A 13,757-nucleotide genomic window follows, 5' to 3' on the forward strand; every position below is an offset into this window, starting at 1 on the left:
AGGCAGCTACAATTATATTCCATTTTCAGGTTGGTTGGATCTTACTGAAGGAAATATAACCAGGTAGATCATTCTTCTAAACCCTCGGATGTGAGAGAAGAAATTATGAATAAATGGCCGTCTTAAAGCATCTATTCTCGTTTAATGAATCAAAAGTACAGTAAGTTATTTATATTCAATTATCAAGGTATTCAAAACAAATAAAAAACGTGGGAAGAGCATTTTATACAAGTTGAACGCCTTTGTTATGTTCCATTAATAATGTATAGTTTACGAACTCGTTGATAGTTTTTGTGACTTAGTTGAATCTTTTCCTTTGTCTTCTCTAAAGTCATATATAATAATAATAATAATAATAATAATAATAATAATAATAATAATAATAATAATAATAATAATAATAATAATAATAATAATAATAATAATAAACCTGATGATGAATGTGATGATACATATTGCAGTCGAGTTCTTATTGCCTTGCACTGTTATAAATAGGTAGGGAAGATAATAATTCTACATAAGCAATAATAATAATAATATTGGTTTCCTGTTATTATTACATACAACAATCTAGACTTAAAAATTAAACCTAGTATAATTTAGATTTTCAAAGACAAAACAAATGAATCGTCTTATTTTTGTTATTCTACTCATATTTTTTTTTCTTTTTTTTTTTTTTTTTTTTTTTTTTTTTTTTTTTTTTATTTATTTAATTATTTATTTTTTGTTGTGGTTGATCGTCGTTCCAATCTGGAATAAATTCATCGCAAGCCTCAACTCCTCCAGATGGGAAGTTTAGGACGGATCCGCTCGCTTCATGCCCACCACTCCGAGGAACGCCCCGATGACTGCCATTGAAATGCCCATCGCTGCCATGTCTCCTGTTAGGTGTGTGGACATAAATGAGACACTGGATAACTGCCAGGTGTTTTGGGCGTTACGATGCATTTCCGATGTTCTTTACATTATTGATTTTATCTTTCGTTTTCCTCAGTTATTCTGGTCCACCTTTTCATTGTCATGTTAAATTTTTATTTTTTTTTATTTTCAAAAATGACAAGAAAACATGCCTACTTAATAAATACATGATGACGTTTAACTGATTAATTACCGACTTAATAAAACCACGACTGTGTTGAAAAGGTTAATGATTTTTCTTTAAAGACTGTCGGATCACTGTGTGAAAGATATATTCCAAGCTTCTGGTTTTATTGTCATCTTGATCAGAGATATAAGCATGAAAATAATAGGTCTGGTTGGCCACCATTGAAAATTAATTGTTGTCCCAGGGTCACATTTTTCTTAATGAAAGGAAAAGGGTAATTTGTAATGATAAAATCACCCACCTATCTCTCTAGCTCTCTCTTATTGTAATTTTCGTCATACATAAGGATTTTTTCTTATTTCTTAAAATGCATATAAAAGAAAATCTCGTGATGGGAATATGAATTCCTAGGAGAGCACTATCTATGGCCAACTTCAATCAAACTAACGTCAAATTAACTTATGATCATTCATTCACCTAATTCGTTTCAAAGGTCTCTTGATGTGGTTTTTAAATCATTTCACCTAAATCCAAACAGTGATCACTTACCTGGCGAATAACCGACATAGACATCCGTGGAAGAAACGATATCGTCGTCTCGCTGAATATTCTTCATTGTATTAGGCAAAGCCACTAACTTGACGATATCAGGCTATGGTACGAAGAAAAACATTATTATACATGTGCGTCATCGCATTTATTTATTTCTTTATAATATTCAAGTCGATAACTAAATATATGTAACGGTGTAATTAAGTATGTACTATGTATGGATGTATGTATGGGCTTCAACGAACACACTGCAATATGTCAAAACGTAATCTATGAAACGATGAACTAGACCATAATTGTATTATAAGCACATACACTCGCTCTGTTGGTTTCCAAAGTCTCAGACCAAACTTTCAAGGTTGTGCTTTTTCAATAATGTAAACAAATGAATGAAACGATTTTCATATTTATACACAAACATGGGAGTTTTGGGATAGGTCTGTTACCCTATGGCCATATGCACACTGATAATCGTAATTTTTTTATATATCAGTGAACAGATACTTTTAATATATATATAATATATATATATATATATATATATATATTATTATATATATATATATATATATATATATATTTATATTTATAACTTTTAAAGGAAACTTTAATAAGTAAGCATATATATGCATGCTGTTAAAAATGAAAGCGATTCTCATACCTTTCCAGTTAACTTTCCAATGTTGACTTCCACGATCAGCTGTGACTGGTCGAGAGTACTCTTAATGGCATCGTAAGCCTGGTCGAGTGTGTTCTCCATGCCAGCGCTCTCCACGTCACCGATCAAATCCGGTTTCTCCAGGAGGGTGAAGTTCACCTGCACGGCACCTGGGACTTCCCCGACCTGCAGAGATAAACAGAAGGGTGAAGATGACCTGGATGATATATATCCTGAGACTTCATGTGCCAGTGTACTAAATAAGCAGCAGGGTAACGTTAACCTGATTTGTCCCTATAACATCCCAGACATAGGTGGGTGAACCTCCCCTGTATGACACTTGTACTTCTTATACTAATATCAATAAACAAAGCTGACCTTGACAACGGTGAATCAACAGAATACATTGGTAAAACAACCAATATATATATATATATATATATATATATATATATATATATATATATATATATATTTATTATAGGTTTTAGTCTCCTTTTCACGAAAATAGATATATGAGGATGTAGTGGACTACAACCTCATATATATATATATATATATATATATATATATATATATATATATATATATATATATATATATATATATATATATACGTCGCTATGACCAATATAAATCTTGCCACCTGGTTGACAGAGAACCAAGAATCTTTATATTAGGCACAGTTAACAACCTAAACCTACTCTTATTCTACTCAAGACTACGAATACGATGTTAGGTTAAAACCAAAACCCCAAACATACAATGGGTAGGTCTTGGGTTAAATACTCCTGGTTTTGGGAACAATATCTTATACAACAAAACTAAAGATTTCAAGTTGAATCATTTACTGCTGTTAGGTATGTATATGTAATTACAAGCAATGTCACGTTCCTGTAATTGGACCTATTAACTGGTGAAAAGGGTAGCAGAGAATAAAAGATGGACCAAGGGATTTTGAGAAGTTATAGTCTTGTGAAAAGAGTGGGAAAAGGGCATAACTCAGAAGTGTAAAGAGGGGAAGAAGAAAACTATGACCTGAGAGTTGGATACGTGGCGTGAAAGAAGTATGAGAAACGAATAGCCTACATATCCAGAAGCAAGATAATGCATGCTAGATAGTGGTGACTGGTACAATGCGTGTACATGAGTTCGATAGGGTTTTATGTAGGCTAATTTTGTGGAGTCTGTATTTCATAGGCGTTCACCTTTGATCCAAAGCCCTACCTGTTGAAAACTTGAGCCAGAAAAGTAGACAGCAATATAATTCTCTCTCTTTCTCTCTCTCTCATTACCTCTAAACGATTGATCCGCAGTGGCGAAACGACTCCCACTTTCGAGAGGGCTGACACAAGCCCGTACTTCAAGTTCTCTAGCATGTACTTGGTCTGATTAAGAGTATTGGCAGGCATGCTGAAGCTCAGGTCCTTCATATGATCAGCCGTGTAGCAAAGCCCAATGTCGTGGATGTGAACGTGCGGAACCTCCGATTCGAAGTTGTAGATATTGTATGTGAGAGGTAAGAAGTTAGGAACCTGGGGAAGAACAAAAAGAAAAAAAAAAAATAGTCAGAAAAATGTCACTTATTTGTAAAGTAAATGTCACAGAATAAATTATTGTAAAATGTTTCTGATAGTCTAAATTGTATTTGATTATTTTTCTTGTTTAGGATATGTAATTTTTTAAGTACGTGCGCGCGTAACTTGCATGGACTTGCTGTTGCTACGCGTTTCAAGACATTAAGCAACCAGATGAACAAGTATTGTACGCTACACTCACACGCACACACACACACGAAAAAAAGCTGGTACTTACGTATGTTAAATACTTCTCAAATTTAACAGGAACATGATCAACCGTTGGAATTTTAATATTAACGTCCCTCTCGCCTTCAATATTTGCCTCCCCTACAATTTCATGTGTTAGTGGCTAAAAATAAAAGAAAATGGTTGAGCACAATACACATAATAGAAAACGTAATTTGTAATATGAATGACTAAGTTAAACATTTATTTTATTCCATTTATTTTTATGGGTGCTTTACTTGCAATACCATTCATGTTATTAGCTAAACAAGATTAAAGTAAAATTCATAAAAACCACGACTGTAAAGATGATCACATGACAACCAGAATGTGACGCACTACTTACTGATGCAAAGTACCACACATAAGTCTCCAGATCCGTTTCTGTCTTTTTAAGTCCAACCCAGACATCGGTATCAAGCCCACGACTCCAGTGCTGAAGGATAAATGTTGTTGCATTTTAATTTTATGCTCTCTAGGTATTCCAATAAGAACAAGGCACTGATGATAATTCAATCCAAACTCATGGTATATCAGTATGGTTTAACCTGGTCTAACATAATTCTAGCCGGATTCAGTTGGATTCTGTATAATATATATTCATGCCCTTTTCATGATAGTTAGCTGCTTTGGGTACTGACTCACGCCTTAGTTAACTAGTGACGGTAGGCAGGGCCCGAATTACGAACTGGAATACTTCAAACTCTGCGGACCACCACTGAACCAGTCACTTTTATATCTCTTAACACCAGACTGTGGTTGAAAAGGCCACCCCAGAAAGTGTGAGGCAGCAGTTTTTATCTATATTGACGTATCATGTGTGTGTGTGTGTATGTGTGTGTGAGGGAACGCACACTGCTGTCTCTAATGCTTAAATACGCTTATCTATTATGAATTGAATAAATTTAGGCCCGAGGCCAAGCACTGGGACCAATGAGATTATTCAGCGCTGAAACGGAAGTTGGCAGGAAAAGTCTGAAATGTGTAACAAGAGGAAAACCTCGGAGTTGCACTATGAATCAGTTGTTAAGAGAGGGTGGAAAGTAAGATGGAACTAAGAGAATATGGCAGAAGAAGGTACAGTAAAAAGAAGGGACGCTTTAAAGAACCTTAAGTAATGCTTACAGTTCACCACATGAGGTGCACTGACGGCCCTAAGCTACCTATACTGTAAAACATAATTTAAAAGGAAGAAATCAAGTAACTTTGAATCAATCGTAACGTCAGCGACAAGAACCCTGTCAGGACATGATATTATTCTATACTCTCTCACCATATATGTTATGTATTTGTTTTCATACAATTGAAAAACCAGGTTAACATGATTGTAAAGATAAGGTTATCTTACATTGCCATTGTACTGCAGCGGTTGATCAAGGTCTTCGTAACTCCAGGGACTCCTCATGAAAATCGAGCCGTCCTCGTTGACGACAACATCACCGAAGGTAACGTTTTCGATTTTTCTTATCTCGCACGTCCTTTGTCTGGGCTGGATGACGTATGCTAGGCCTATCAGACAAAGAATGGGGAGCAAACTTATTATTTTTATCATTTTTGTTATATTAAGTTGCTTCGACGTCCAAATCTATCTACCTATCTATTTAAATATTGTATCTTTCAATTTTTTACATATTTTTTTTCTATTGCTCTGAGGCAAAACTGTTAATGGTATGAAATTCGAAATCATACTGGAATACGTTTTTTTTTTTCAAAACAGTTTTTTTTTCTAGTCTATTCCGAACACTCATCACTGGGCTCTTTTGTTTATTTATTTATTTTACCAATAAATATAGGCTTTGGGCTTAATATTTCTTCAAAATAATACCATTTCACTCCGTTTTTTAAAAGTATTTTGCCCAAAACAATAACTATAAAGCTTGATTTTTGTCAAAAAATGTTGTCATTTCTTTATTGAAATGGCATAAAGGCCGATTGTTTACTTTTGCCATTAAGCTACTCCCTATTTCCTAATGTTTCTCTTCTTCGGTCCTAAGCTCGAAGATGGCTTAAGGTTCTCAGTCCAATCGGTCTTTGCTCTTAAAGATTAAAAACATTATATCTCGCTCACATATCTTCACTCTATGAAGGACTACTCACCCTGGTTGAAGTCGTGCACAAGCGAAGTCTGGTTCTCAAAACGTCGCTCGTTGTCCTGGGCGAAGAAGGGAATGTAGTCTTGCCTCGTGATCTGCATCGTGTAGTCGTAATATTCCTGAGGGAATGACGTGTGTTAATGTCTACGAAGTTCGTCAGTCGTTTACGGAAAATGATAAAGCTTTGATGAAAGTAAACGTTGATGTGGAAAAGAATAATGCAATAATGAGTATTGAACAACAATAGTCACGTAAAGCCGTTGGTCCCGTTGCTGAATAACCACTGGTTCCGTGCAACGTAAAACACCATAAAAACAAAGACAATAAACAGTAGTAACGAAAGAACTAAAACCAAACTAAAACAAGAATATCAGTACCAGTATACTGGTACGGAAATAATAAACAAGCAGATAAAAAGGGAAAAATATACATAAAGAATTAAACAATCAACCAAAACATGAATCAGTTATTACAGGAACACAATCTTACTGTTTTTGGGAAAATGACGCGATATCTCATGTATTCTGAGTCGTTCTTCCCAGGATGTAGGGGAATGTCGGCTCCGGTGATGATCTCCGAATGCATGTAGAATATTTTGGCTGCTTTGGGAGGCTCAAGTTCAGTCTTGCGCCCGAAGCAGTAGACCTCTGGGGAGAGCTGTGAAGGAAAAAGAGAATAAGAATACGATAACATTTACGCCAAAGGCCAAGCGCTGGGAATATGAGGTCATTCTGCGCTGAAACGAAAATTGATAACAAAGGAGGTTTTAAAGGTGTAACAGGAAGACAACCTCGCAGCTACACTATGAAGCAATTGTTAGGAGAGGGTGGCAAGAAAGATGGAAGAAAGAGAATATGAACGGAGGTACAGCAAAAGGAATGAAAGGGGTTGCAGCTAGGGGCCGAAGGGAAGCTGCGAAGAACTCTCAGTAATAACCAGAGTGCATCGCATAAGGTGCATTGCTGGCACTACTCCCCTTGGGAGTGTGAGGGGAAAATAATAAACTTTAAAGAGAAGAAATAATTCCATTTTACTTTACATATACGGATGCACGCGCGCGCGCATACACACACAGGCAATCCCAAACTCTCACAGAGCTTACTTGCAGTATCAGAGCAGGGTAGTTATAAAGAAATTGGACGCCTTAGTAGGAAGAGACTGGAGTGAAGGAATGAAAAGTAAAAGGCAGAAAGCATTGCAGATGGGGCTTATGGAGGGAGGCTACAACATTCTTTAGAAATTCTTTAGTACCGTCTACAGTTGGCAGCACAAGGCACACTGAAGATGGTACCTCTTGGGAGGCTTTCCAGTCTTATGACAAAAAGAAAGAATAGAAGGACGAAGAGTGATTGGATAGAGAGAGAGAGAGAGAGAGAGAGAGAGAGAGAGAGAGATTCAAGGAAGGACTGTTATTGACGCACCCTTTCTCTTATCTAACACCACACTGTTCCTCCTCTATCAATCCCTGTTTTATCTCTCAGTTCAGATCTCCCCCCCCATCCCGCAACACCCCACCACATCACCGTACCTCTAACTCGTCCGTTGACGGCCTAACCTCCCTCTCGTATCTGAAGAAGTCGTATCTCATCATGATCTCCTTTACTGTATGGCCTTCGATCTTGTCGCCAGCTATTTCGACGGCGATCGGGACTTGTTGGTCGTTGTTTCCTAAGTACCAGTCATTTGCTGTTTTTCCAACAGAGGATCAAGAGATGGATGGTCGACGGAGAGAAAAAATATGTTGGTCATTAGGGAAACAATGTTGAAACTAAGACTTTCGATAAACGCTTATCAAAGCCTAGTTTTATTAGGTTATATAATGCATACAAAAACAGATATCTACTTAAAGATGAATGGAATATAGAGAATAATAAAGCTTAACTTTAAAAACAACAGAATATCACCAATTTCCTACATAACCAAAGTCAAGACACCAATCAATTGAATGACATCGATAACTGACAGATTTGAAACAACTCCAGCTTACTCGACCAATAATACGTGTAGAGCAAGGTAGCGTTATCCTCTGGAATATATATGCAGGTCTGGTACACGTCGCATTCCAGCCCATGACAACTGTCCCTCATCGACATGGTATAGTTGAACTGCGGGCCAAATTCCAGAATGGAGGAGGCCCCGTAGAATCCAGAGTGACCCTCATGGACAACGACTCTGGAAATTGAAATTGATGTTGTCATTGTCTCGGGAGACTTTTCGATGGAAATGGAATATAAACTTTAGGTCAAAGACCAGGCACTGGGGCCTGTGAGGTCATTCAGAAAACTGAAATGGAAATTGATAATAAAGGTTTTCCAGGTTTAACAGGAGGAAGACCTCGCAGTTGCACTAGGAAATAATTGTTAGGAGAAGGTGGAATGAAAGATGGAAGAAAGATAATATGAACGGAGGCACAGAAAAAGAATGAATGAATGTTGCAAAGAACCTTACGTATTGCCTACAGTGCAAGGCGTGAGGTGCACTGACGGCACTAATTCCCTACGGAGGAGACTAGAGTATTGGGCAGACCATGTTTTTTTGTTACAAAACACTGTTAATACATTGACCATGGTTTTTATTTGCTGAACATGTAAGGTAGCTTTTCTTCTAAATGTTAACCAACATTTCAAAATATATACAGAAATTTCAACATCATTAAATAAAATTATAGTAGCTTTGACCAAGCTCTCTCTCTCTCTCTCTCTCTCTCTCTCTCTCTCTCTCTCTCTCAAGAAAATACACACAAAAATCAAATTCTGCAAGAAAGGCATTGACTAGTTCTTGACTTCATGAAACCATAGTAATAAAATAACAAATACTTCAAGATTAATATCTGTAAGCAGGGGAAAATTTAGCACAATTCACATTTTGTAGACTAGTTATTATTATTATTAAACACACATTAACCTGAATAGTAAATTATAATAATGATACAATACGGAATACTCTGCATTCCAACTAATGATATGGATCTCAAATGTTATTATATATTTTTCTGGGTGAAAACATTATTTATGTAGCTTCGTGAATTCTGACTTGATAATCCCCTTCCAGCATTTTCTATCATTTTCCACCAACCTCCCATCACCCTAACCCCTCTAGAGGCCCTCTGCCGTAAATACAGCTCACGCTTACCCAAATAAATTCTCGAGTTCTTTCGACAGATCGTCAAGGGTACCAGCACTGCAGTTCTTCGCTGGAATGACATCAAAGTAGATTCATTTAATAAGAATCCGTGAGAGTTAAATCTTTAAGACTTGGAAAACACACACACAAATATATCATACTATGTTACATATAAATACACTCTATTATTATTAAGGTGTAATATATAATATTAATTTTATAATATAATATAAATAAATCACCTATTTAGAATTATGTATATATATATCTATTCTATATATATATTTATTATATATAATATTTATATATATATTAAATTTTAAAATTTGAATACCGAAACTAAAATCATATGAAAAGATCATTTCTTTCTATTCGGTAAGTCGGTGGATTTTCCAATTTGTCGTTAATTATACTGACTTAAAAGTATTTGCACTTTAACTACGGCCATTAAGAAGAAAGCTGTCTATTTGGTTGATACATTTCTTAGAGTTCTTCCTTACAACTATGACAGTCTTCCTGTCCGGACAATGCGCAGCCATCATTCTCCACGACGAACAGAGCTTCATTTCTTTTAATGTTGTAGTGGATGCTTTCATCCAACATATCGGGACGATCTTCAACCATCAGCTCAGCTGAAAGACAAAAGAGCAAGCTTATATAAACACAGCGCGTTTAAGGCAATTATCAGTAGTGTTCCTTGGGCTCTCACTTCCATAAATTTTCAAACACTTTCAGCCTCCCGTCTCATGTTCTGCTTCAAGTAGGATGCAAACAAAATTAATGACCTTAACTGAATACATCACTGAGGTCATTTCATACAAATGCAGCACTGACCTGAGAACTGTAATAATTCTGACTCCTTGCTTTAAAAGGAGAGTTATAACCTTTACCAGGTAATCTCCCCTCGTTCTTTACTGCCAAATATCACCAATCTCTTATATGACCAAAGTCGCTGTGACACCAGTTTATTGAATGAAATCGGCTAATAATCACTCTATAATTACATTCTATCCAAACCTACCATTCTAGTCAAGCTCATAATTACTGCGATGCAAGTTTCCAGAATGTTATTAGTCAGTAATCCTCTTCTACTTTCCCACCGTTATCCCTACATTAAGGGGTCGGTTGCCTGATGCGCCTTCTCCACTGCCTTCTATCAAAGGCATCATCCTCCACCAACAAGCAGTTTTTCAGACCACAGTGATTGTCGGTGGACCTCGCCTTTGACTAAAAAGTCCACCTGCAAGGCAGCGGTTTCCACAGCTATTGGCAGTGGGCCTAGCTTTTATTAAAAAGTAAGACTGCAAGACAGCAGTTTCCAGTTATTGGCGGTGGGCATAGCCTCGGTGGACATAATTATCGTGACGCATGTTGCCATAATGGAGTCCACCGCGAATCAGTGTCAATGAAACCTACCAAACTGATAGTTGAGGATGCCGCGTTTCTTGACGCCGTCATACATCTCCTGGCCGTAAATGACTCTCCTCCGATCCTTCTCTTGGAAGGATATTTCGACGTCCGTCGTGAAGGAGTCCGGTACAGTAGGTAGGACCTCTGAAAGTAAGACTCATTAGTTATTAAATTTAAACTTGACTTTTCACGCTTTGGTGCCACCCAGGTGTCAGAGTCTGTAAATATTTTGAAATTGGCCAATCTGTATTAAGCTAACCAACCAGGTAGAAAAGTCAATTTGGGTAAGAAAAATAAAATGGCTTTAATAATGATTTGAACACTAAGGTGGTACCAAAGTCAATGATAACCTATTGACTATGTAAAACTGAAAAATGCTTCATAGTATACCATCATAAATGCTTTCCTTCTTATATGTTTGATTTACCATCAAGTAGTGCTCGAAAGAAGCTTCTACGTCAGTCTGTCTGGGAAGAAAGGTAAAATCCGACTTACGCTCAGGATCTGGAGGCTGCGGTGGCGGACAACCATTGAAGTCTCTTAGCCTCTTCTTGTAATACTCTCTCCGTGCACTAAGGTCGACGTCGCCTCTGGCCTCCCTGTGCTTCAGAGGGTCGAGTTTCTCGTCCTTGACTGCCAAAACGTGAAGGCCGGCCAATAACAGGAACAGCAGTGAGAAGGAAATCCCACGCAGACCCATCTTGATGCTGTTTCCTGAGAATGAAGGAAACTGGCTTTTTATATTTGCTGTGATATACTTTAATAGCAGATTGCATATGAAAAGACTTATTTCACGTGGGCTTAATCAATCCTGATATTTCATTAAAGTTATATCTGGTGATGATGATGATCACCAGTTGTTTCATGTACTAAATTACAAGTGTTGTAAATTTTCAGTAATACATAGACCAGAAGATTTTTGTACAATATGTCCAACAAAACCGAGATGTGAACTTGACAAAGTTTATGAATATTGTCATGTTTGAAATAGAAAATGTATATCTATCGTTCAGTTTTGCTGCTTCAATCACCTTTCTATTAAATCCAAGTGTTATGTGTCATAGCTATGGTTACCAGAATTTTACTCACGGATGATATTAAATATTGGAATTAAATACCCTCCATGAGTCATATTCTGGTAATTAGAAAAAAATTCAGTTTATAGGCAATCTAAATAAGTTTCAGCATTGCACCATATTCAGAACAGAAGGTGACATTCAAATTCAAAAAGGAAAACATGGGAATCCATATTTTTGTTTACGACGAGAAGCATTAATTCGCAAGCAATATTTTGATAGAACTACTTCTTATAAAAGCTAACTGTACGTAACCTGACTTTCACTTTGAGAATTCCTTCTTTAGAAACTAATCAAGCCTACCTTGGGTTCCCAACAGAGCACTAGGTTGTTTCCCTTTCAGGTTGCTCTGTCTAAGTCTCCACTTCAGTGTTATATTTCTATTGAGGTCACACAGAATGATGCACTCGTAAACCTGACAGCACTGTTACTGATTGCCCGTCCAAATTTTTATCATTTAACTCTCTTGCCTATAGGCGCTTATCTAGTTTTTTTCTTATTTTTTTTTCATGCTCTAACGCCCCCTTACTAGTGTTAACCCGAGCTGGCTGATAAGAGATCACTTTTGTTCACGAACGAATACTTTTGGTTAACCAAAGTTTGGATTCAGTGCTGTACACATTGGCATATGTCACGTTTAATCATTGTGTAATCTTATAAATGAATTTTTGCTTGGTGAGATAGCACTGTAACAATAACACGATTCCAACTTATAATCTATATTCCTAAAAAAAATCAGTCAGTTGCAGCTTTAAAAATACTTGTCACTCAACATCCACAGCTGTGTACAAACACATCTGCAACCCAAAGGGAGTTTTTTCTCCTACTATTCAACGGCGCTGATACAAGGTCAATTATGGTGAAAACTTTCAATAAAAGGCAGCACAGTCGCTCGAAACGAGAGATTTATCTCGCCTTAAAAGGAAAATGATACAATTCCATTGAAACTGCTTGCGGCCGAAAGAAACTTACGCTGTGAATGTACTACTGCTATCACCGTGTATTCACATACCTCTTGAGTCATTTTTATATATACACTTAGTTCTCGTTCCACAGAATTTGGAAATCGTTGAGCAGATGCAGGCTCCTAAGCACTAACTCCACACAGTTGCAGCAACACTACATGTTCGGGTTAGGTGCAGAGCTACTAAACTTGAAAGTTTTATTTTTGTACCTTTTCTCTCTCAAACTGTTATTACATTACTCAAACTGACACTGAACTCCCTTGTTGTTTACAATTTTAACCGTCTTTAGCTTTACTTTATTCAATAAATTTTAACCGTCTTTAGCTTTACTTTATTCAATACCACATCAGGCTGTTTATTTTAATCCTTGACCATTTTCTGCAACAAGAACCCTAAAAAGTTAGAGATGTTTCTCAACTAATTTTCTACCAAATATTGCCAATACATTTCTATTTCTATTTTTAAACCTCACCCATTCATTTTCGCTAATGAGGTAGTGTCATGTTACTGGCTCTGACCACCAGCGCTTCCAAGGTTAACAAAATTCTTAATTTTCAGGGTTATTCTTATGCATTCCCCCAGTTTACTGTTAGGGGTTTCAGGGTCTCTCAAGTAATATCCTGTTCTTTTCTTTTCTGTAGAGTTTTGTAAATGAATAAATGTTTGGTGTTGTTCTGCTCCACTCTGCATATATCACAAACCTCGTCCTTGCATTTAGCCCGTTAGTTACCTTCAAGTCTAGCATATTCAGCCCGGATTTCATTATCACGCCCGCATCTTTTGTCTCAAATTCACTGATATACTCATTTTCCCCTAAGTTTTCTATGAACCTCGGCTTCTTCAATTCTTTTCTCTTCTCTTCCAAGGTCTCTTCAATCTCTTGCTTAATTCTTAATTCATTTCCCTATTCAACGTTTTTTTGTCGTACTCTCTCCTTCCTTTAATCTCTATGCAATATTCATTTCATTTGGTTGCTGTTTTTTGTCTAGCACAGTCCCTCGGGGGCTCTTAACTGATCTCCTATTATATC

General features: G+C 36.7%; 1 protein-coding gene across 1 annotated transcript; it reads right to left on the minus strand.

Moving 5' to 3' along the window:
* Positions 1-687: 687 nt before the first annotated feature.
* LOC135224466 (uncharacterized) lies at positions 688-12,222 on the minus strand. Its single transcript, XM_064263470.1, has 16 exons — positions 12,066-12,222; positions 11,182-11,400; positions 10,693-10,830; positions 9,777-9,908; positions 9,286-9,346; positions 8,141-8,325; positions 7,682-7,839; positions 6,643-6,810; positions 6,158-6,272; positions 5,409-5,569; positions 4,407-4,496; positions 4,071-4,184; positions 3,551-3,790; positions 2,259-2,441; positions 1,595-1,697; positions 688-881 (listed from the first exon to the last, which is right to left on the minus strand). The coding sequence occupies exons 2-16, from the start codon at positions 11,384-11,386 to the stop codon at positions 796-798; spliced, it is 2,139 nt and encodes a 712-aa protein (XP_064119540.1). The 5' UTR covers positions 11,387-11,400; positions 12,066-12,222; the 3' UTR covers positions 688-795.
* Positions 12,223-13,757: the final 1,535 nt, after the last annotated feature.

The sequence above is a fragment of the Macrobrachium nipponense genome, chromosome 20 (assembly GCF_015104395.2).
Source record: "Macrobrachium nipponense isolate FS-2020 chromosome 20, ASM1510439v2, whole genome shotgun sequence".
Taxonomy (NCBI): Eukaryota; Metazoa; Arthropoda; class Malacostraca; order Decapoda; family Palaemonidae; genus Macrobrachium; species Macrobrachium nipponense.